Genomic DNA, 24,965 nt, shown 5'->3' with positions numbered 1-24,965 from the left:
ACAGTATTCTTCAAGGAAATGAGTTAAAATGAAGAAAGTAAGGGATAAATCCTAATGGCACCAATATCCATACTGTATTAAACATTATTGTGTGTAATTCAGAAAACTGTTAACCAAAGTGAAAATAGACTCACGTTATTTATTAAGATTAATGTGCAAGACATTCAGCGTGATTTTTTTCTTTAATATGTGGTCTATTAACAATTACAAAATTTTCAAGGAGTGTGTGTGTGTGTGTGTGTGTGTGTGTGTGTGTGTGTGTGTGTGTGTGTGTGTGTGTGTGTGTGTGTGTGTGTGTGTGTGTGCGCGCGCATTTTCAGCCTGCCAAGGAAGTGGATCCAGGACCACGGGTGTCTGTGCTTCAGTTTGAGGATAAAGACCTGCTCCCTCTGCGGGACATCGCAGTCTTCGCCAGCAGCAGCCTTTCACATGAGTTTGGCTTCACTGTGGGTCCCGTGTGTTTCAGCTAGAGTGTGAGGGAGAGATCGAGATTGCTTTAACGAGTAAAATCTCACACACAATTGGCAGCAAAAAAAGACAGAGGTAATCTGTTCAACATGAGGATAAAAGGAAGGGCTGTGGTTTGTACCATTACCATGTCCATTACAATCCTCACTACACGTTAATGACACTTTAAGAGGGCACATTTTACTGGTGCTCCTCAACAATTGACCATCTTTTTTGTTTACAAATATAAGCATTTTGTAAATTATATTCTGTTTTTTTTTTTTTGTAGTTTTTGACTGTGGGTTTTATTTTAATTATTATTTTTTTTAACTTTGTGGCATTTCAGTAATGTGGTAAGCCACGTACATGACAGAGTGTTCATGTAACCACTGTGTGGTTGCACAGTGTTTAACTAAAGAACCAGAAAATGTTTCCAAATTATATATATACACTTCAGATACATCTTGATTAGTTTCATTTTTATTCATTTTTTCAAGCTTTCCTATTTGATATAGAAGCTTTTTTCTAGTAAAACCATGTGTTGTGAAAGGACCGCAGCTTTGGCCTGATCTTTCTCTGCAGTCTATAATACAAATTATAGTCTGATATGATTTCCCCTTTATAGTGCTTAGCATCATGTATGTTGGTTTTAGAGTAAATTGGGATGTTTTTGCAGCTGATCGTTAATCTTATCACTGCTAAATTGTCATGTTTGAAATATTTTTTCATTTCTCAGGTGCTAAAATGTAACATACTGTAGCAGGGAAATGGAACTACTGTGCTGTACTTACTGCTATGTTTATTACAGTTACATAACAAAGCATGACAAAGAGAAGTAATTAACGATGGGGAAAAGAAGATTGGAAAATGTATTCAGCACATACCGAGGTGCTTTATTCCTTTTGTACCACAGCACTTTGCCAATGCTAACTAATTTTTTTTATTTTTATTACCTTATGACACATCATGGTTTTTATTGATTTATAGTCGTATTTATGTTCTGGAATGTCCACATTACATGCATTGTAGCAGACATAACCATTCATTCCCTCAGGAGATTCATTCCCTCTCTCTCTATCTCTGTCTTTCTTAAAATAAATAAATAAATAAAATCTTAGTATCATCTTACTGAGAATCCAGAAAGCATAAACTGTACTGTCCTGAAGACTTTCCTGAGCTGGAAGACTTTCTTCTGACTGTTCCAAAGCACTTACAACTGAGATTCCTTCCACAAATTTTAAATTTTAAATATCTCCTAAAAAAATAAAACCAAATCAATGACTATACATTTTACGTTCTTAAACAGCAAAGTTTTTTATGTGAAACATCTGCCAAACATCTGCCTCAGTATTAGAAACAATAATATTTTATAACGGGCACATTAAGCCGTATTAAATGTTACAGCCAAAAGTATTATCTGACCGTGCTATTATATGTACAGTATATTACACACTGACCTATAAGCTTTGCAAACTCTGGCAGATTAAAAATGAATCAACATCTTCTGACCAAACAGAGAGAAGCATTCAGCAGTGCTGTGGTATAATATAATTTAACACATGACTAAATTCTTTATTGTACTGTAGCACAGATACAAGAAAGAAAGTCACGCTCTTGATTTGTGCTTTGAACAGTTATAAAAAATGTCTTAAGTGGAAAAAAAATCATTCTTTTACCGTTTAGATGGTATACATCTCCTGGTTAGGAAAAATAAGGTTTCTGTAATGTTATGTAGGCCTCAGGGAGCATGTGGCATGCCATAGTTCTGCAAATATGTTTAGGTGCTTGAAAAAAATCAATGAATCCATATTTCTTTATATGCAAAACTTAAATGTCATTAAAGAACTCATTATAATAACCAGGAAACACCAATCACAAGGTCACCTTACATACAACTGCATACTAATGATTTCAACTTATTTAGCTGAATTTAACAAACATGACTTGGACTCTTACTTTATAATAAATAGTTTCTTTGTAATAACTGGTGACATTTTAAGTCATATGCTGGTCATCTGCTCTCAATATAGGATTCAGGAAGAACAAATGACATGAATTTATTTGTGTGTATTGTTTTGTATGTTTTGTAAACTTGACAATGATTTATAAAAAAAATATATTGTCAGCAACTGTGTATCTTCTGGTTTGTGTCGAATGCTTTAACGTGATCATGAAGAGGAACCTGAGAGCAACAGCGCTCATAATTTTAAACTTCATATTTAAAAATGGCTGAAAATCATTTATTGAAAATCGGTATTGTAAATTGTACCTAAGAAATACTGCTGTGATCAAAAAGACTTGATTATATTGATCCCTTTGAACACACTTACTGTTTGATAGCATACAGAGGTAGAAGAGTAATGGCCATAACCGATAATGCTAAAATAGTATTGAATTGTTGGTTTAAAGCTATACAATATATGCCTACATGGACAAACACTAGTTTGTAGAACAGGATGTATTGAAAAGCTTAGTGACAATGGCCTAGGAAGTCATCCTACTAGATCTTGAGGTCTGTATCTTTCCTGCCAGAGACATTTCAGACATCTGTATCCTTTTTTTTCTCTTCCTGTTCCATCATGACAAGGCCCCTGTGCACAAAGCACAGGTCCGTAAAAAAAGAGATGGAGGAACTCCAGTGGAATACACATCCCTTAACCACACTGAATACTTGGATGAATTGTTACATAGATTGTGAGCCTGGTCTCCTCATCCATCATCATCGTTTGGCCTCAAAAATGCTCTGTTGACTGAAAAAAGGTACAAATTTCCATGAATACACTCCAAAATCTTGTAGAAAGCCTTTCTAAAGTCCTGAGTGGAGGAACTCCATATCAATGTTGCAACATGCACACCGTATCTCCAGTTTTTGTCAAAACACTCTCTGACCTCAGCTGTCACTCTAAAGCCCTCAGTTTTCCTTCTTCTGAGTTAAGCCATGTTAAGTGTTACTTAGATGTGATGAGTGAGCAAAGTGTCATCTCTCCCTGCTGGGAAATAGGATGATGTTGCTATGCAACACACATGGTGATGGACCCTAGAGTGATGTAGTTTTTAAATCATTAAAAAAAAAAAACCCCAGGATGTTCAACAAGCTCAGATAAGTGTTAATGTCTGTTATTATTTATAAGGACTGGAGGAGTTAACGTTACACCCCTAACGGTCACGTGACACGACTACGACGCTATCGGGTAAACACTGTCCTGTTAGACATATATCAGTTAAATAAATGTAAAAAATAGTAATAATAATATTAAATAAGAGAAGCTTGTGCATTATTATTATTGTTAATATTATTGCAAAGGCGTCAAATAAGACATGCGGATTAGCTTGCGTGCTAGGCGGTGTTATTAGCTTGTTAGCTACATGGCTAGCAGGCTAGTAAAGCAGTATGAAGTGAGTGAGAGAAGCTAATGCTAACTCAGTCAAGGTAAACTCACTGGTCTCTGGATGTAAACACAGACAAGGTAACTGTTTAACACCACGTGTAGCATCGAGTACAAGCTAGATGTTGTTTACATGTTGATCATAAAGCAGTGTTTAGTTTATTTTTCTGTTTTCATTCTCGACCTGATTAAATATCTGCTTAGATTTAGATTTTTCTCATCATGTCCATTATCACACGTTAATAAAATCACAGTAAATGATTACGGTGAAGCTTTTATTTATTTCACATGGCAAGCTGTGATTTTATTTAGTCATATTACAAGAGAAAGGAGGAGGGGGGGGGAGGCTGGTGAGTAAATGAGTGCTTTTTAAAACACTTTTAATTTAAATGTAAGTGATAACAGGAGCTAACTTGTCTCATATTAAATGTTCCAGATTAAATGGTCAATATTAAATGTAACTGTGTAAATGCTTATAAAGCATAAAAAATGTCTTTATTAATAAGAACAAATAATTTAATCTTTGGCAGAGAAAGGAATAAGAACCACTGTTTAAGACTAATTAGTTTCAGGGGGGTTAATAGTAACTACCACTTTATTTATTTGTTTGTTTGTTTGTTTGTTTGTTCACAAAAATAGTGTTAGATAAATAAAAAAAAATTTTTTGCTGTGATTATTTGTATTTGTATTGTCCAATAAATGGAAATCATTAAAATTAAATTTATTTTAAATTTATTTATTTATTTATTGCATATTTCAAATGTTGTGGTTTGGAATGGGGTTTGAAATCAGTCCATTGTTGTTTATTATTTTATCTATAAAAAAGCAAATTATATTAAATTATTATAAACAGCAAACTTCCTTACAATATTGTTCCCTTTTCGATTTCGAACACGAGCATCTCTCCCTTGCTGTATTGAAATGAATTTTCTCGACGTTATTTTGTTCTTTAAAATAAATCGACAGATTCTTTTTTATTATTATTATTATTATAAACCGCATTATTAATGAAACATTTTGTTGCTATAGCGACAACAGTTACTATGCTCTCTTTATTATGAGTTCAACAGTCAGTAATATATGTATATATAATTTATGTATATATAATCTGTCTGCTTTTTGTGTTTTATTCTTCCAGCTTGGTGTTTGTGAAACTGTGAGGATTTTCAGGAGGAGAAATGTATTCATCACAGAGGAAGGACTTTGTATCTCTGACATTGGGAGAACGCAGCTACAATAACAGAAAGCACCGGAGGCAGTCCTGCTGGAGGGTCAGTATGAGAACGGCTCTATCCTTGTCTCAGCACGCGATCATCCAGACGGGGCTTCGAGTTAATGGTTGTGACATGTCGCTTGCTTACAATCCTTTTATAAATGTTTCCAAACTTCTAAACAAATAAAAAAAAAATACCCTGGATGGTGTAAACCAAGTTTTATCCTTAAGTGTTTATAGTAATAAATAAATCAACGATATACATACTGTATATATACACAACTCCCTCCAAAATGATTGGAACAACAAGACCAATTAATTTGATCGCATTTGCGATCAAAAGCTGAATAAGACACAAGCGTTTGGGATTTCAGCTTTTATTTCTGTTTATTTACACGCATATATCCATATGTTAAACAGCATGGAGTTGCAAAAGTATAGGAACAGATACGTCGTGATGTATGAAAGCATATAACACTTAATATTTTTGCAACAATAACTGCGACTCACTAATCTCACCAATTTTCTGGTTTCTTCTTATGTTTTTCTACAGCCTGTTTCAATGATTTAAAACTTTTTTGTTGAGTTGGCAATGTGTTTTGAGTCATTGTCCTGCTGCATGCTAAAGTTCCTTCTGAATAATTTGGATGCATTTCTGTGTAAACTTCCTGTAAACTTCATTCTCGATCATGAGTTAATCTTTAAAGATTAGCAAGCCAGTTCCAGAAGCAGGTCATACAAGCCTAAGCCATCTTACATGCTACCACCACCATGCGTCATGCTTTGCTGGGTTTTTTTTTGGCTGAACTGCTCAGTGTCTGTTGCGCTGTACACCACTGGTTTCCTTAATTTTTTAGAACATTTAGAATTGTTGTATTGGCTATACCCAATGTTTGTGCCAAGCCTCTGATTGATTTAGCAAAAACTGTCATCACAAAGGAACTGCAGGCCAAACCCTAGAAAGAGTACATGTTATTTATAGCTTAAACAAACAATCTAAGTAACTAAGTAATTCTGGGTAACAAGAAAAAACGTGACGTGTTCCAATAATTTTGCTCGCTTAAAGATTTGGTAGTCTGATATAAATTGTGCTGTGTCGTTTTAACACCTCTACGTAGGGATGCCATATTTCATATTCATATTTTGAACGGAAACCCAAATGAATTCAGCCTACAGCAATAACAAATGAATGTTTAAATAATTTTGGAGGGATCGCTATCTAATCTAGCTAATCCGTCCATCCATCCATTGTTAATGTATTTTTATCTTCCAGGCAGCTCCCTTATCAAGTCATGGTATGAGTGGGCGAGGAACCTTTGTTGATTAGCACTGTCTCTCTCTCTCTCTCTCTGAATGATCCAGTCTTGCGTTCTCTGTCCGAATTTTTCCATTTTCTGCTGATTGCGTTCATTTTTCTGTCTAGACGCCTGATTGCCTATTATGTTGTTCGAGTCCCATATCTTACAGCACTGATCATATGCTCTGCCTCAGTTCTAATTAGATATTAGTTTAATATTAACGTCTCGTTCAGGATAACACACTCTGCTATGCATTTATAGCAGACTTAGCCTCCAAGAGGATGACGAGCGGTAACGGAGGAAAATGATGCACTTAAGTGGTACCGACACCCTCAATCAGGTTGAGTGACAAATAAATATAAAAATGACTAATCTTACTGTGAGGATCTGAGAGGACTCTACTGCTAATTCTTCAGGAGATTAAAGAATTAAAGATTAAAAACTCCTATAACAATACAGAATCGGTTCAGATCTCCCAGGGTTCTTGGTCCTCTCTCATCAGCTAGGACTCTTCTTTTCAGCTTTCACGACTGGTTTTAGAGAGGATCAGCAGACCGGAACATGATAAAAGATAGATTCTGTGATTACTTAGATATTTTTGTGTGGATTTTGGGCTTTTTATTATTTTATTTAATTTTTTTCAAATTCACTTTGAGTGCTTGCTTCCAGAAAACTATTCATATTACATCTGACCATAGAAGTCAGTTCTGGTTGTTTATAGTGTACTTTAGATGCCTTGTGGTTAGATAAAAGAAAAAGCTTTCTTCTGGCCCATTTTATAAATAGTTTTTTGTCATGGAAGTAGCATTTAATTGTACCGACTTCTGCAGACTTCCAGTTTTGGGCACTGTAAAGCTTTTTCCACTGTGTGTGTGGAGAAAAATGCTTTTTTTTTTTTTCCATGCACGTTTCACGGAGGCTCCAGTTGTTTTGCTCAAAAATGTTTTGTCTGAACGTCAACACACTTGTTTTTTTTTTTTTTCTCATTTCATTCGTGTATTTTTCTGACCGTCTCCATTTCAATAAAAGATTAAGGGAATTCAGTTTCCGTGTCACCACATATCCATTCCCAAGTCATAAGCCATAGGCGGCCGCTTAAGAGTTCTTGAACACTCGAGTGAATGTTAAAACTAAAATATACCTGCAAGTTACATTCAGAAGAAATTCTAGTGGTGCTAATTATTTTGATGTCCTGTGTTATGGTTTAACATGGGATTTTCTGTAAGCTACTTAAATCACACAAAAAAGAAGACATTTTAACATAACTTGCTTTACTTTCTTATTCATGGGTGCCAATAATTCTGGAGCTGACATCTTGACATTTTGAAACGTCTCTTCCACCTTTTCAGAAATGGAAGCAGTTTTCGCGACTGCAGCGCAGTCTGATACTGTCTCTCTTCTCCATTCTGTTCATCGGAGGGATCTTCACTTACCCCAGCCTTTCTGAGCAATGGACAGGTGCTGAGTGTTTTTATAGGAAATTTAAATCATGTTCGGATTCATACAAATAACTGACCAGTCAAAAGAGCCTGAGAAGATTTAGGTTCAGTTTAATTACCTTTTCGCTTTCCTTCACTTTAGATCTGTTTGATGGATCACTACGGGATGCAAGGGAAGACCTACAGAAGCAGGGTTTCCACCCTATTCCCCCGGGTCAGATCTTAAAACCCGTACCCGAGGTCATCCTGAAGGAGCCTCCTGAGCCGCAGAGACCGGACGCTTTCGTCCTTCCCAAACCTGTAGCTCTGGTCAGTTCTTGTTTGGAAATAGAAACCGAAGGACACAATGACAATCAAAAAATGCTGATGAGTGATAACCAGTTAAAGAGGTTCAAAGTAACTTAAGCTCTCATGCCAGTTATTATGCTGTTATATTGTGAGGAAAGCTTCTCTAGATTCAGACGTTTTTTTTTACTGATGGACTTTTTTGAATCTAAATGATGAAGCAGGTCACATGATCACGATTTTGCTGTGCTGTTTATATCCTACAGAAGAAACCTCCAAGTAAACGTGGTCCTCCAGGCATGCCAAAGCAAGGAAATGTGTCAGACTGGCAGGTGAAGGACATACGTGAAGCAGCTGTCCGAGGAGAAGAAGAGCAGGACGAAGAAACACAGACGGTCATTAGGTATACACTCAGTTCGCTGTAGGCGCTGTATACATTAGCAGCTGTCCTAGGACAAAGTAACTACCACACACGACAATTATTTAACACACACTTTTTTCCGATGTTGTAGGAACATAATTATGTAGAATGTAGTTCTGTTTTCATGCTGTCTGCATTGTGCCGTGCTTCCGGTGTAATCCGTGATCCCCTTATCCAAGAAGTAATTCTCGGTTGGAACCATTTTGCATTCAACTCAGTCACTTCACGGAGGCTTAAAATGCATTAAAGGCCATTAAGCTAATGAATAATGTGACAACCATAAAGAGGAACCCCTAAGTAAAGTTATAAATTCGTTCTCATGGACTCAGATTAGATTAATTTGTTCAACTCTTAAGAGCAGCCCAATACAGACACTTAAAATGCTTAGAAATACTTTAAACGCTTGATTTATTTTATTTACTTAAGTCCATTTTTTTCCTTCTAAACGTTTATCGGCTCGGTCCATCGTTCCCTGTTGCCCGCACAGCTGGCGAGGGGCCATGATCGAAGCCGTGCAGGACGCTGAGCCGCAGGAGGCAGCAGGAGCCGCAGAAGTCGAGGAAGTCGTCCCTTTACAAATAGGTAGGTCACATCTGCACTATAATGACAATTTATTTTGCAGATTATTTTTTTTTATCCACCAAAATTTTCTTTTTTTTTTTTATTGTGTACCTCTTTAATGCTATATTTGTAAAAAGCGGGTCCTTAATTATAAAACTGGTCCTTAATCATATTACCTTCATACTAGGTATAAAGTAAACTGCACTTAAAAATAAAGTCAGCAAAATTGGAAAAATATATATCAGTGAGTTATTAAAAAAGAAAAAAGGACTTTTGTTCCTGTTATTTTCTCTTTTTTTGCCTACTTCTTTGACTCTGATGGGAATGTATGGCTGAAAAATGCAAACAAATCTTTGCCCAGTGTGCGAAGAAGTCACACAAATCACCCGAGTGCAGAGAACACGGAGCCGGTGTTAAATAAATAATTAGATAATTATATAAACAGCTAGTTTATTATCCAGAACATTTTATAGTTTTATTTCTGCAGCACTACAGCTCATTTAGAGCTCTATTTAGCAGCTCAGATTTACAAAAAAAACTAAGTTATGAGTTACAAACAGAGAACAGAGTAGTTTTGTGATACACTACCCTGTAACACAGCATGAGGAGCATCTAAAAAGATCCTGTGTCTGGCGTCACGTATGTCAGAGGAAGCAGGTGTTAATTCGAACCATTTGGGGATCACAATTTGAATCTAAACCAGACCAACGAGCAAATGATCTAAAACGATCAATTCAGAATCAGCAAACGGCGTAATAGGTTTGAAAGGTTTTTATTGACTCGTTGACCTATACATACACGTGTTATGTCTGTTTGCTGGCATATTGATTTTATTTTGTCTAGGAAGCGCAATGTTGTTTTGGTCTGCATCTCAGCTCAATTGCTTTGTAGTCACCTTCCAGAATAAACAGCACAGAGAAGGCAAATTGAAAATGCAAATTCAATTCATTCAAATTCAAATGAACTCAATGCTGTCAGTCAGATAACCAGTTAAGTACATTACCTTTACCTAATTATGGAAGTCAACAATTTGAACTATTCATTCATTCATTCATTCAATTTCTACCGCTTTATCCGAACTTCTCGGGTCATGGGGAGCCTGTGCCTATCTCAGGTGTCATCGGGCATTGAGGCAGGATACATCCTGGACGGAGTGCCAACCCATCGCAGGGAACACACACACACTCTCATTCATTCACACACTACGGACAATGTTCCAGAGACGCCAATCAACCTACCATGCATGTCTTTGGACCGGAGGAGGAAACCGGAGTACCCGGAGGAAACCCCCGAGGCACGGGGAGAACATGCAAACTTCACACACACAAGGCGGAGGCGGGAATCGAACCCCCAACCCTGGAGGTGTGAGGCAAACGTGCTATCCACTAAGCCACCATGCCCCCTAAACAATTTGAACTATTTAGCCCTAAAGTATTTTTTTGTTGTGGATTTTTTTTGGACTTTTTTTTGTAATATGTCCTCCTTGTGCCTCTGGGGTTTCCTCCAGTTTCTTCGGGTCCTTTCTTAGTCCAGACGTGTGCTGTAGGCTGATTGGCTGAGTGTCCATAGTGTGTGAATGTGTGTACGGTTGTGAGTGTGATTGTCCTGTGATGGGTTAGCATCCCATCCAGGGTGTGCCCTGCCTTGTACCTCGAGTCCCCAGGGATAAACTCCAGTTTCCTGCCATTCTGTGAAAGATAAGCAGTACACAAAATGAACGATGTCCTCCTTTAGTCCCATTCAGTTCCTGATGACAGGATATCCTTCTTTAGTCCCAGTGAACCCAGTGGACAGGGGGGAGGCTGTCAGAGAAGCCTTCAGGCATGCATGGAAAGGCTACAAAGCATTTGCATGGGGTCATGATGAGCTGAAGCCTGTCTCGAAGACACACAGGGAGTGGTTCGGTTTGGGTCTCACCCTCATAGATGCACTCGACACCATGTGGATTCTCGGCTTGAAAGAAGGTACCAGTGCAGCAGCCGCTTTTGAGACGTTTGATAACATGGTGTGTGTGTCTGTCTTGCTTAATAACGCTAGGTTTCCTCTCTTTTTCTCTCAGAGTTTGAGGAAGCTAGAAGATGGGTAGAGACAGAGTTATCGTTCTCCAAGAATGTTGATGTCAATCTGTTTGAGAGCACCATCCGCATTCTCGGAGGCCTCCTGAGCACTTATCACCTTACTGGAGACACTCTGTTCCTGAACAAGGCTGTTAGTAGCTCAAACACACACTTTCCTGGTGCTCATAGTGAAAGGACAGTCAGCATTTGTATAGGAAAAAAAAGCTTTTAAGGGCTTTAAGCGTAATTTAACGCGAGTGCTTTGTCAGAGTGTCGGTATGCTAACTCTTACACTTAATCTTTTTCCCTTAGAAAGATATTGGTTCTAGATTAATGCCAGCTTTCAAGACACCGTCCAAGATCCCTTATTCAGACGTGAATATCGGTAAAGGCACCGCTCACCCCCCACGCTGGACCAGCGACAGCACCGTGGCCGAGGTCACCAGCATCCAGCTGGAGTTTCGTGAGCTCAGCAGGCTCACTCAGGATCCACAGTATCAGGTACTGACTCTTATTCTAACAGGATTTGATTTCCATACTACACCCGTAGCACTGACAGAAGCTTCAAGGTATGCAAGGTTTACATCAGACTTTTCTGATTGACTCTCCAGATAAACTGGTTAAAAAATGCATCTAAATGTGACGTGGTGAGGTTTTCTTTAATGGTTTTGGAAGGATTCTGCAGAGACAGAGTTTAGTAACAGTCAGGAGTAAAGCTATAATTTTAAGTTTTCTGACATGGAAAAGTCTTCAGGAAAGTAAGTTGTAACTATTATAATGTACGGTACAACAGAAACTAATTTGTGTACCGTATTTTCCGGACTATTGAGCGCACCTGCATATAAGCCTCACCCACTGAATTTAAAAAAAATTATTAAAAATTATTTTGAACATAAATAAGCCGCACATGTCTATAAGCCGCAGGTGCCTACAGGTACATTGAAACAAATTAACTTTACACAGGCTTTAATGAAACACGGCTTGTAACAAAAATAAATAGGCTTTAAAGAAACATGTACAAAATTGTACCAAAAAATAAAAAAATAGCAGTAAACATTAGCCTACCAAGAAAGTCATTGGTCACTATCTTCCTCCTATAAGGCAAGAAGTAGGACGTGTTAATATAGGATCAGCTTTCCAGCGCTGGAGAGAACTGAAGGAGCAGGAAGTTGGCCACATATTCACAGGTTGGAGTTTCCCGAGTCAATAACTCCTGAGCTAAACGCTGTTACTACACAAATAACACCTCTTCTCTATCGTAGTAATGTAGAGAGGCAGCTACAACCGTGTCCTACTTCTTGCCTTATTGTAAGCCTTTCTTCGCCTTCTTTCTTTGTTTTTATCCTCCATGTCAATGTTAAAACCGCTTCCTGCTGATGTCACACATGCGCACTGAACACTCTCTCATCCGCATATTGACAAGACACGCCCCTTTCTGCTCATTGGCTACACGTTTGTTTTGATTTTTGTTTTGATTTTTAGTTTGAGGTCCCGACTTTTCTGAAGCATTTCTCAAACATCGGAGACCCCACCTTTAACCAGTTCGGCAATTTCATTGGTCTAATGAAAGCTTCATGTCGCCAAAAAACTGATCACGTCACAGAATGTGTTTTTTTTTCTTCTTTTTTTTAAATTGAAAAATCCATATATTAGCCGCGTCATTGTTAAAGCCGCAAGGTTCAAAGCATGGGAAAAAAGTTGTGGCTTATAGTCCGGAAAATACGGTACAATATTAACAATAAATGGATAAAAATTCATGACAATTGTTACGTTTTTTGTGCCAGCTTTGGACTGCATCACACCACCTTCTTGTTGAAAACTTTCCTACAAAACCCATTGTACGTTTTTTGACATTAGTACTTATATGTCATATAAAACCAAAACGATCTTTCTAGCATACATAGTATTGCCTTATTTGATTCATTGATTTTTAACTGTTTTTGTTTTTAGATGATTTATATCTAAAGCATAAAATGTTACATCTTGATAACAAGAAAATATCATTGTCGTTTTTGTGCCTGTGTTGTGTGTTTGGGGTCAGAACGCAGTGGATGAGGTGATGAAGCTGGTCCACAAGCTGGATGGGAAGCGTGATGGTCTGGTGCCAATGTTTATCAACACCAACAGTGGCAAGTTCACCCACCGAGGAGTGTTTACTCTGGGAGCCCGTGCAGACAGCTACTACGAATACCTGCTCAAACAGTGGCTACAGGGAGGGAAAAAGGACAACACGTGAGTGGAGAATTAATGGCTGAAATCCGTCAGAAAGCATCCTCAGATCCGGATAATCGAGGCAGCTAAATGCTGTGAATGTACATTTTGGTAGAACCTTTTATACATTTCTCACATTTGTACTTGTTCATAATTAAAAATCAGAAGGAAAGCCAATGTATCAAGCTGTGGACTTTTATTATGTAGTTCAGAATGGGACTTTGTATTGGACTAACCACAACCGAGTCTTTATAACCTTCGTTTTTAAGAGAATGCTGAATCGACATTCTCTTGGGCTCAAATGAATAACTATGGAACAGTCACATTTTTCGCTTTATTCCTTTTTTTTTTTTTTTTTCCATCCTCTTATCTGACTCTGCACTGCTGTGCCGTATGGAATGGTGAATGGATGTCCGTCTGTCCGCCTGCCTGTCTGTCTGCCTGTTTGCCTTCACGTCTTCCTGTCTGTCTGTCCTCCTGGCTGTCTGCCTGCCGTCTGTCTGGCTGTCTGGCTTTGATAAGAATGCCTGGGTGTTTGCGTTCCTCTCACCTCACTGCTCACCACCTGATCATGATTGGCCTCCTGCCAGTGCATATATAATACCGAGTTGCTGCTGGATGCTGCTCCATCTCAACACTGTGCACTTTTTAAATCCTCATTTTAAAATATTAAAGTTAAAAAATAGAGTAGGGTTAGATGCCAATGACCGTATAAAAAAAAAAGAGAAAAGAAAACACTCATACTTTGTAATTAAAGTAACACTTTGTCTGTAGTGCAGTGTGTGATGTAGCACATGACTGTGATTTTTTTTTTTATTATTCTCATTTTTACTTATCAGGGCTTTTACTTATTTAATCTAACGCACTACCAAGTTACTGTTTTACCTTAATGTCCCATCGATTTAGAACATTTTTTGCTTTCTATTGTTGTACACTTGAATATTTTTACCTGTAGGAGGCAAATTTGATCAAACATCATGCTAGGTGCATAGGGAAGTTTTATTATTGTGCATAAGTATTTGACAACACTTGACACACACTTCTATGATAGGTAATATGAGTGTGTGTGTGTGTGTGTGTTTAGGTTATTGGAGGACTACCTTCAGGCAGTTGAAGGGGTGAAGAAAAACCTACTTAAACAGACAGCCAGTAAGCACACCTTCGTAGGAGAGTTATCTCACGGACGTCTCAACCCCAAAATGGTGAGAGATTAATGGAAAATCTGTCGTGTCCAGGGTTTTTGTTTAGATAACATCCCACATTTGGAATTAATCTGTAGGCCGTCGGTGTTTGGGGCATCTGTGTGTTTAATCCACAGATTTGGACTCAGTGTTCTTAATGAGTTCTGTGGAATTGGATTGCTTATGAGGACGAACGTTGGCATTACAGATGGAGATTTCTGAATCCGTGACCTGCTGGAATCTATTCTGTTTTTCTTTCCAGGATCATTTGGTGTGTTTTCTCCCGGGCACGCTGGCTCTGGGAGCACATAACGGCCTGCCAGCCGACCACATGGATCTGGCTGTGCAGCTGATGGAGACATGCTATCAGATGTATGTGCAGATGGAGACCGGCCTGAGCCCTGAGATCGCCCACTTCAACCTGTACAGCCTCGGCGGCCATGACGTAGAAGTCAAAGTAAATGTTTTATAATTTATATTTGAAATCTGATTCTCTTTCACTTCTGTAGTCATGAACTCTGTGTGTTTCTGTGTAGCCAGCTGACAGACACAACCTCCTGAGACCTGAGACGGTGGAGAGTCTGTTCTACCTGTACAGATTTACCCAGGACAAAAAATACAGAGACTGGGGCTGGCAAATCCTAGAGAGCTTTAATAAGTACACCAGGGTGAGTTTTAATCCTCAGCTTCATGCCATTACCTACCTGTTAACCTAGTGACACTGGTTTAAAAAAAAAATATAAGAGAGATTTTCTACACAGACTTAGTGGATGAAATCAGTGGGGATCTTTTCTGCTTTCTTCTTTCTTGTCCCATTCAGCCTGTCTATTATATGGTCACTAAAACCTTTTATTACATAAGATTTTTTTTTTTTCCCAAGATTAATAAATTCAATTGGAGATTTTTTTTACTGTGACACTGAAGTAGACTTAGAAAATATGCATGCAGATCATTTTAATAATCTGCATAACAGATTATTTTCTCAGCCCTGAAGCGGCTTGTAAAGGCTGCAGTAATCATCACGTCTGTCCTGTGATGGACTCAATACTCCTATTCACAATACACTCATATGGAACTTCCTTTCACCATACATAGCACCGTTCAGAATTACTCATTTACACACAGGGTTTCTTTTGTGTTTTCTTCCTGGTCTCATCTCAGAGACTCTTTCTTTGCCAGAGTCTCATATGACTTATGGACTTCTATAGGTTTCTGTTTTCATGCCATCAGCCATCAGGTTGCACATGTATAAATGCCATGGGTGTGTAAATCCACAGCTGCCCAACTCACTGCAGAATTAAATGCTAGGGCTGGGCGATAAAACGATAACGATACGTATCGCAATAGACACGGGACGGAAATCAGTAAAAAATTTGCTCGATAAAACGTTCGATTTTTTTTTTATTCTCCGTCGGAAGACAACAGAGGTTGCGAAGCAAGTTTGGTTGCATTAACAAAGGCACTCACTCTCTGGTAACCTAGCAACGTAGGGAGTGACACGCTAACAGCCAATCATGTAACAGTATCCTTTTTGGTTGTCTCGTGCTGGTCTGCTGGATTCCTTTTTAGTAACCAGCAACTGATAAGGAGAAACGAGGAAATTGTAAATAAAAGAGGAAAAGTCAGCTCGCCAGTATGGCAGTTTTTGGCAGACCAATGTCACCGTCACCCCCAGACTGGTAATACCACGACCTTGATTTACCACCTTAGCCATGCTCAGCCTTTGGAGCACAGCCGTATTCAACCAACAACATCTGTAGCTGCAACACCCACAGGGATCATAGGATTCATTGTGACTTTAGACTTATGTTTACATTTTTTTATTATTATTATTTATTTATTTTTTTATTATACCTTTATTCAACCAGGGATAAAATCACATTGAGATAGATATCTCATTTACAAGTGAGCCCTGGCCAAGGTAGCAGCACACAATAGACAACATAAAAACAAATGAAGTACATAGAACAAAAATCACAACACACACATTTCCAACAATAAAACAAGATTAAGAACAAGTGCAGACAGTTTGGAATGTTCGGTTGAGATACAGCTTAAACTCTTTCACTGAGATAAGTACACTCAATTTCAATGATCTTTGAATCGCCTTCCAAGCAGTTGATGCACTAAGTAAAAGCAGTTGTAATTATTTTAATTATTTGAGTTTTCCTCTTTGTTGACATTTCTGTCTTAATAACTGGCGGGATTATGATCAGAGGAAGGTTAAGTTTAAAATAAAAATGTTTAAATGTAATAGATTTTTCTCCTGGTCTTTATTTTAAATGGGTCATAAAAAATATCAATAATTATCGATATCGACCGATATTAAACACTGATATCGTGATACTTTTTTCAGTCATATCGCCCAGCCCTATTAAATGCGCACCTCTTTTGTCAGGAGCTCCACCGGGTCAGTATTCATAGTCAGGCTGTCGGTCAGTCTTGCCAATGCCAAGCATTTGTTTCAATAGTGATAGCAGTGGAAATCTTTGGCTGTGGACAATGTAGAACATGAACTGCTCTCTGATGTGTCTGACTGATGCTTGGTTACTATGGTGCACCAGGTGGATCAGTGATGGTTTGGGCTGCAATATCATGCCACTCCAAAGACCCATTATTTGTGGTAGGCGGTACCCTGAATGTGGTGGCAAGAATCCAAACAAGTGGTTTGATGAACATAGAAGTAAAGTTGAACATCTCCCTTATTGATGTCTAAAAATCAGGTGTTTTAGTTTCTGTGTGTGTGTGTGTTGTGTGTTTGTGTAGATTTATTTAATTGTTGTTAATCTTATTTATTTTATAATTTATTTTTATTTTAAACTCTTTTTTTGATGTATATGTTTTCTTTGCTAGTACTCTACTTACTTGCACTGATGCGCCTGCCTATTTTTTCAATGCGGGAAATTAATAAATGTGTAAATCTCCTGATCTGTAGTTTTATACAGCTGCTTTGTGACAATATCTATTGTTAAAAACAGTATAGAAATGAAATAAAATTTAGTTCGTTTTGCAGAAACACAAAGCCGTTTTGCGATGAATATTGTTATTCTGATTGTTAACAAGGGGGGCACGGTGGCTTAGTGGTTAGCACGTTCGCCTCACACCTCCAGGGTTGGGGGTTCGATTCCCGCCTCCGCCTTGTGTGTGTGGAGTTTGCATGTTCTCCCCGTGCCTCGGGGGTTTCCTCCGGGTTCTCCGGTTTCCTCCCCCGGTCCAAAGACATGCATGGTAGGCTGATTGGCATCTCTGGAACATTGTCCGTAGTGTGTGATTTGTGAGTGAATGAGAGTGTGTGTGTGCCCTGTGATGGGTTGGCACTCCGTCCAGAGTGTATCCTGCCTCGATGAGTGTATCCTGCCTCGATGCCCGATCACGCCTGAGAAGTTCGGATAAGCGGTAGAAAATGAATGAATGATTGTTAACGATTATCATATTTTCCCATTTGAGTAGGCTAGAATTGGTGGATGCCAGAAATTTCCCATTACATCGACAGCCGTGTCATTGAGCATGAGGTAGAGTAGAGGGCGAAGATGCGTTCTAATAAAAATAAAATACAAAATTGTTTTTGTTTGTGTGCCAAGGTGCTTCTGAGTCTCCTCTTGATTACTAATGAGGCCTCCAAAATTTGGATTTGCAAAAAAAAAAGGATCCATTGGTGCAGGTGTACAAGAAGTAAAGGAGCATTGAGAACACGCGTCCCTTAGGTACACCAGTACTGACGGACAGACCGGGATCATTTACTGTCCAGCTGTAATGAATTTGAAACCCAATTCCACAAAATAAATATAGGAAAGACAGAAGACTTTGCACAAGCAAGAGAGAGAGAGAGGCTGGTGTACGAACGAATGTTTATAGCTGCTGTGCTTCATAAAGTTGAGAATATTAAACAAAATATTTTGTCTGCACTTCTTTATTATTAATAAATAGCTGTGCTTGTAAGTCGGTAATAATTCCTTGTAATCATCATCTAAACTCTAATACTGTCTCCTAAAGTCGCTGTTCAACATAATGCTATGTGCATGACATTATTAATGTTTTATGGTTGTTAATAAATATTTCAGTTACTTTAGAATTATTCACAGGTCATTACTAAGGAAAAATGTTCCTCAGAACAGTATAAGTTATTATTATAAACAAATGATTAGAAGTGATGGTGCGTTATTAAAGCTATATGGTCTTTATTAACTTATATATACCTACATACATGCATTTCGGTGTAAAGTTGACAACACCAAAGTCACACCAAAGTGCTTGTATTCTCAGGTCCCAAGCGGAGGCTACACGTCTATAGGGAACGTACGAGACCCGGTCAATCCCAGCCTCAAGGACAAGATGGAGAGCTTCTTCCTCGGAGAGACGCTGAAGTACCTGTTCTTGCTGTTCTCTGACGATCCTGAGCTGATCAGTTTGGATAAGTATGTATTCAACACTGAGGCTCATCCTCTTCCTATTTGGCCTTTGGTATCATGACCTGCACCGGAGCTGTAGAGGCTTCCCTATGCTCTGAGAAGAGCATCTTCTTCATCTGGATCAAAGAGCAAGTGGAGCTTCAGAATAGAACTCGTTAACGGTCTTGCGTCTGCCTTACGTCGCCCGATCTGTGGCGGCGACACGAACACGGATCGATCCGAAAGGAAGAACTGGTTCATTCCGATAGATTTAAGGCTGTTAAATCGTTTATCTCCCCCCACACATGCGCTATTAGAGATAAAAACGTGGTATAGTTAGGCTATTGCTGCTTGTTACCCCCATTTTGGATTACATGCATGAGATAGCTCAGATTCCATGCTGTAAAAATGTAAGGCGTTTTTTTCATGCAAAACAAAGTTTGCGTTTTTCTATCTTCTATCGCACGTGAGGTTTTAGCATTCCGTCTTGTCGACGTGACGAGCTCTTACGCAGGGGACCTACTAACGCATTTCTGCGCATTACATTTATGAGATACAGGATGCATTTAGGACCACGTTGAACAGTCAACCGTTTGTTTTTAAGAGTTCTATTTTATTTGATGGCTCTAAGGCCTGGGAGATTTTATTTGTTTCTGTTCACTTCATCTGACAGCTTTAGCACTTTAGTAAAAGCCCATGACTTGATTTACTATCGTTCCCTCCGGGAGCTTCTCGAAGCTGAAGCGCTGTTTTCTTCTTCGCCAACCGTGAGACAAAAGCACAGCTAGACTTTTGATTCGTGGCAAAAAAAAATGATTTAAAGGTGTTGTTTGTAATTTTTGGATGCTTCAGATGCCTGTGAGGTGAATTGCAATGAAAATACTGACAAGCTACCTAAAGCTAGACTTAAATTTCTGTGTATTCGTATCTCGGCACATCACACACAGGAGTCTGCTAGAATACTCCACTCTTTAACACATTATTTATGTTTATTGTATATTGGTGGTATAACCGTGAACAGTCAGGCTTGGAGAATAATATACAGAAGTTGTCGCTGGATAGAATAAAAGACTAAAGCAATGCTGCATCTCTCTAAAAAAAATATTTCGATCGTTCATGGATTTTTCCTTCAGCGGATGTAAAGAAGGTGGGTTCGAGGTGTATACACTGTACACTGTACATAAGGACTATTTTTTGGCAGCATTACCTTTATCCTGAACTTCTGTATGGTCTCGTATCCATATCAAAAGTGTGCACGTGCTGCAGGTTTTTTTTTTTACTAAAACGTACAATACGAAATAAAAGTGTGTCAGCACAGAGAAAGCATGACGGCTAATTTAAAAAAAAAAGAATAATAATAATAATTATGCAGCATGGATGGTCCTGTAGTTATTTATCAGCTCGGACCTTGCGAATTTGAATTACTTACATGAACTCGTCTGATTCACGAAACGGATCACTGCCAGGATTAATATTAATATATATTTTTTTTTATCAGTGTTAGTTTCTATGTACTTTTATTTGTAATTATACTGCGAGTGTGTACAAAGAGACAGCCACTAGAGCGGAGTAGTACACATCACCTCCTGTTTAGCTATGATGCCTTTCTATGAGTCTTGGGTTAAGTTTTAGGGTCCGTACAGAAATACAAATCGACTATAAGTGGTCGAGTTGAGCAGCTGTGGGTCGAGACTGAGGCCGGAGCCGATTTCAGGGACAGACGATTTCTCACAGAAGCCAGAATCGAAGACGTTAGTTCGTTCTATTATGACGCAGTATTTTTTTTTTTTCTAAAGAAATGGTTCTCAAAGCAGGGTCCAGGAAGGTTATTTATTTATTTATTTATTTTTATTAGGTCTATTACTTAATTACTTGTTTAGCTGGTCACATGAAATTGAAATTTGATCCAAAACTCAATAACGAGTTAATATTTAAAACATAAAGTTCTCTGACCATCGTAATAGACTGGCATCCTGTTCAGCATGTACCCTACCTTGTGCCCCGAGTCACCTAATGATTGGCACTGAGGTAGGATCACAGTTGTTCCTCTTGAATGGATGGAAGGAAGCTCCATGTTTCAAGAAAATGGAGAAATGGAGGGGTCCTGTGAATTTATTTGTTTATTTTATTTATTTGTTTATTTATTTATTTATTTATTTTACATTTTAACCAACAAACCTGTTAACCTGCATTTTGGATTTAAAAAAACTTTAAAAAATCTGTGTTTTTTACTTTTTACAGCAAAGGATTCCTCGGTACCGATTTATTTTATGTACATCATTCAAGCATGATAACAAACACGAGAATCTTTAATTATGTATCAGTAATTCGTTATTAAGCAACCGCTAATTCGTCATTATATTATAATAGGTTTATTGGATCCGTAGAGCTTTTTTAGTCCAGAACTTTCCGTGTACAGAGCACATTTTGTCACTAGATTTATGGTCATTATGTAAAAATCTCATTATTGAGTTATTGATTCTTGGATTAAATCCATTCACAGTTCTAGTGACCAGACTAATAAATTATAAAGGGAAAAAAATCTTTGTGAACTTCTGCCTTAAACCACTCAACTAATGAGTGCTCTACTCACCCGTTACTGCTGTCTAGACGATTTATTCATCGTCAACTATCTCGCTACATCCCAGTGGTTGGGTCCTGAACGATGTTTATAATAAGTGTTTGTTTTGATCGTGTTTACCTTGCTGTAATCTTCACACATGCAGCAAGATTTGGCGAAAATATTGAGGCAAATAAAGATTTGAGATCCAGGCGTTTAACCTGCAGTCATGTTCATTTCAGTGTTTGAGAGCTTATTCTGACTCGTGTCACGCTTTGCTTTTTATACCCTGTCATTTTTGGAGGCTTATCTGTGATAGGTTACCACATGCTCTAAACCTCCTGAAGCGCTCAGCTTATACGTAGATAAGCTTTTTAGCAAAATAGCAAATTTCCTCTCGTTGTAATTTATTGCAGGAATGACAGACAGCTTCTTTTTGCCTGCTCATTCAGAGCGTGCTGGAAACCTCAGGATTGTTTTGCCGATCCTGAAACGAGTGCGATAAAAAACGCAGGGTCTGCTAGACTCTTCGTCCTCGACGGCAGACGGGTCGCGGTGATACCAGTTTGTTTTACTAGCATGCATCACTTAAAGCAGGAGCTGTGAAGGATGTCGCCTCAGAACCGAGATGCTTTTAGTAACGACGCGTGTATTCTCTTGTGAGATCTGAAAAATGCGTCTGTCATTATTGATTCCCTTATTATCAGTCTTTTACATTGTCGGACATAATCGCAACCGGTGAAGGACAGCAATGAAAAAGGATTGCATTCATGATAACACACACACACACACACACACACACCGGCCACTTCTTATTCATGCAGTTCTTTGTTCATCAAATCATGTTTCCAAACAAATTGGTGGAAAAAAAAGACCAAGTCAGGTTTTTCAAATGTTCCTTATCTTCAACTGTCCAGTTTTTGATGTTTTTGTGCCCACAAAGATTCTTATTCTTGGCTGGCAGGAGTGGATGGTCATTGATGGGGCATTTGGAGATGCTTTTCTGCTCACCACGGTTGTAAAGAATGTTTATTTTTATTATTATTTATTTATTTTACGGATTTACTGTAGACCTCCTGCTGGCTCAAATTAATCTAACCGTTTTCTGCCATCCTGCGTATTCAGCAAAGCTTTTCCATCTACAGGAAATGTATTTTCTTTTAAATGTATGTATGTATGTACAGTATGTATGTATGTATGTACAGTATGTATGTATAAGTTCCAGGGGTTTGGCAACCACACAATTGGCTGATTGGATAATTACAGAAATGAGCAGGTGTGTAAGTGTTCCTATTAAAATGGCAGATGTGACCTTAAGAGTCTTTTTACTTATTAATTAATTTTTTTTTTTTTTTTTTTGCAGTAATGCTTATTATAATGTTTGCTTAATGAAGCAACAAGTCCTTCCTTGCTGTTTTTGGCTGTTTTATTTGTTTATCATCAGATACGTTATAATCCGATCATCTGAACCTCTGTACTCCGTTCTGTAAATAAAATTTACAATTCAACTTTTGACTTGAGTGCATGTGCACTTAACATCTTTTGGCCTAAAAACAGATTTTATTTGATTTTTCAAGACCGTTTATGCTATCTGTTAGCAGCTCCATTGTCGTTAATGCAGTAATCGTTGCCATAGCAATCCTCTTTTATTTATTGACATAACAGCCTGCTAAATTATGCAAATTTTGGTGAATTACTCTCTAGTTACCATATGACAAGGCTCATGTCTGATTAGACTGAGAAAACATAAGAACATTAGAATTTTTCGGTGTACATGAGAATCGATATCATTGTCAGTAGAATGAACTCAATCCTTTTTCTAAGTAAGAATGAATAAAAACTCATTTGTTTATTTATCTTTAATATATTAATAATAATAATAATAATAATAATACATTCCCGTATTATATCATTTACCATCTTTTATCCTGTGACTAAACACTGACGCTGGAGACTCCTTCCAGCGGGGTTAAATAAAAGTCTCTTTATGTCCACCGTCTGTCATACAATTCCGTGTGTTAGCCGTTGCTATAGAAACAATAATGTATTTGAACAAGCACCTTAATATAATCTTTGTGATTTGCCTTGCAGCCAGCAGTGTAATAAATAACAAATCATGTGAGTCTGGTTTCAGTGACATAAAATTCAGAGCTTTTTGGTGTGTTACTAATATCACAAAGTGCTTTATATCTGCATGGTAATGTAAGGATTGTTTTTACGGTACGTATTGATAGTTAAACGCTTCCCTATTCTTATTTGAAGCGGTGGTCTGTTTCTTCTCGTACTGTACATTTCCCATGTTTAATAGCGCTGGAGAAAGATGTAATAGCATGTTTATAACATGTTTGTGCGTGCTGTGGGACGGGATATTAGTTTAAACCACTGGTTTCTGCAGGAACGTCGGATTGCGACAGTTTGCTGAACAAAATACGGCCTTGGAACTCTTACAGACCTTCAGCTCAGGCAATTTCCTGCTTGGCTACAAGCTGAGACGAGTGCAGACCCCGCTGACCCTGCTGCGTCTTCAGAGCTGAAAGCGTACATAATTACCTGTCTTTATCATGCCTGTTTACAGCCCAGTCGAAGTGTCGCAGAAATTTGAAACCAGCAGGGTTTGTAGCCAAGCTGTTGTTGAGGCACTGATGCTGTTTTGACTACCAAAGTGTCTTATTTTTAATCCAGAAATGCTTCAGATTAAAGCTCCTGATCATGGTTTAAATGCCTTAATGATAATGACTAAATTTCACACCACTATTAAGTCTCCATTACTATGCGTATGCAAGTGTGACACGAGTGTATTATCTACGTAGTAATCCAAGGCCGTGGTTCAGGACTGTCTGATTATATGAATGTTTATAAGTATTTTAGGGCAGACTCTGGCTTCTGTGACAATCCGACTGTTCTTGGAGCCAGAAACAGGTGCCATTACAACATGCCCTTAGGCTGTATGTGAGCCCATGGCAAAGGATTTAGAATTTCTGAAAATGTCAGTGGGGAGAAAAGTAAAAAAAAAACAAAACAACTTTTTAGCTTTTGCCTACAAAGATAAACTTGTACCCTCCAACCTTCTAGCACTGCTTGACTGGTCCCACTATCTCTCAGTATGCAAAGAAGGTAGGTGTTTAAACAAACTTCTCCATGATATCCAAACTGCTGAGTCACTGGCGGCCTTCACACGACTTCTCTAAACCTTGCTGTTTTTCCTCTCAACAGAGTTTCTAGACTGTATCCTTAATCCGTGACCTACTGAACTAGTATCGATGTATTTGTTGACAGAGAATTTAAAGCACTTCATAAGGGCGTATATATATGCCAAATGCTGTGAATGTAAATTAAATCTCTGTCATGTTAGAGGTAAAAAACAAAAAAACAAAAACGGGAAGTTAGCACTGGGTCTACATGTTGGATTACATTACCACTGTTTATGACTATATTTAATATATTTTATTACATTTTTCTTATATATATATATATATATATAAGGTAGAGGTTTGTAATAAGGTACAGGTGAATCCAAT

General features: G+C 38.1%; 2 protein-coding genes across 4 annotated transcripts in view; both read left to right on the top strand.

Annotated features, from left to right (window-relative positions):
- The window catches only part of si:ch211-196i2.1 (collagen alpha-1(I) chain), a 61,269-nt gene extending 58,730 nt beyond the window's left edge, over nt 1-2,539 (top strand). For both annotated transcript variants that reach the window (XM_027142422.2, XM_047805996.1), the window contains one exon: nt 321-2,539. In XM_027142422.2, coding sequence (XP_026998223.2) covers nt 321-470 — 150 coding nt within the window. In that variant the 3' untranslated portion in view covers nt 471-2,539. The remainder of the gene's footprint in view (nt 1-320) is intronic.
- Nucleotides 2,540-3,536: 997 nt separating this feature from the next.
- man1b1a (mannosidase, alpha, class 1B, member 1a) lies at nt 3,537-22,955 on the top strand. 2 transcript variants are annotated; one of them, XM_027142418.2, is made up of 14 exons: nt 3,537-3,638; nt 4,972-5,104; nt 7,694-7,802; nt 7,926-8,092; nt 8,335-8,471; nt 8,977-9,071; nt 10,823-11,014; nt 11,110-11,258; nt 11,420-11,608; nt 13,149-13,339; nt 14,403-14,520; nt 14,762-14,956; nt 15,036-15,167; nt 18,763-22,955. In XM_027142418.2, exons 2-14 carry the CDS (start codon nt 5,012-5,014, stop codon nt 18,967-18,969), a joined length of 1,974 nt encoding a protein of 657 aa, XP_026998219.1. In that variant the 5' UTR covers nt 3,537-3,638; nt 4,972-5,011; the 3' UTR covers nt 18,970-22,955. The 2 variants fall into 2 exon arrangements, with proteins under 2 accessions (XP_026998219.1, XP_026998218.1); XM_027142417.2 differs by lacking the exon at nt 3,537-3,638 and adding an exon at nt 3,645-3,914.
- The last annotated feature ends 2,010 nt before the right edge of the window (nt 22,956-24,965 follow it).

This window comes from Tachysurus fulvidraco, chromosome 21, assembly GCF_022655615.1.
Source record: "Tachysurus fulvidraco isolate hzauxx_2018 chromosome 21, HZAU_PFXX_2.0, whole genome shotgun sequence".
In the NCBI taxonomy this organism is placed as follows: Eukaryota; Metazoa; Chordata; class Actinopteri; order Siluriformes; family Bagridae; genus Tachysurus; species Tachysurus fulvidraco.
This window is presented reverse-complemented; position numbering and strand designations above follow the sequence as displayed.

Bases quoted from the DNA above. Each gene is read 5' to 3' on its own strand.
- man1b1a (XM_027142418.2), top strand. From the start codon at position 5,012: ATGTATTCATCACAGAGGAAGGACTTTGTATCTCTGACATTGGGAGAA. The intron at 8,472-8,976 runs GTATACACTCAG...TTGCCCGCACAG, and splicing joins GAAACACAGACGGTCATTAG to CTGGCGAGGGGCCATGATCG. The intron at 11,015-11,109 runs GTACCAGTGCAG...TTTTTCTCTCAG, and splicing joins GATTCTCGGCTTGAAAGAAG to AGTTTGAGGAAGCTAGAAGA.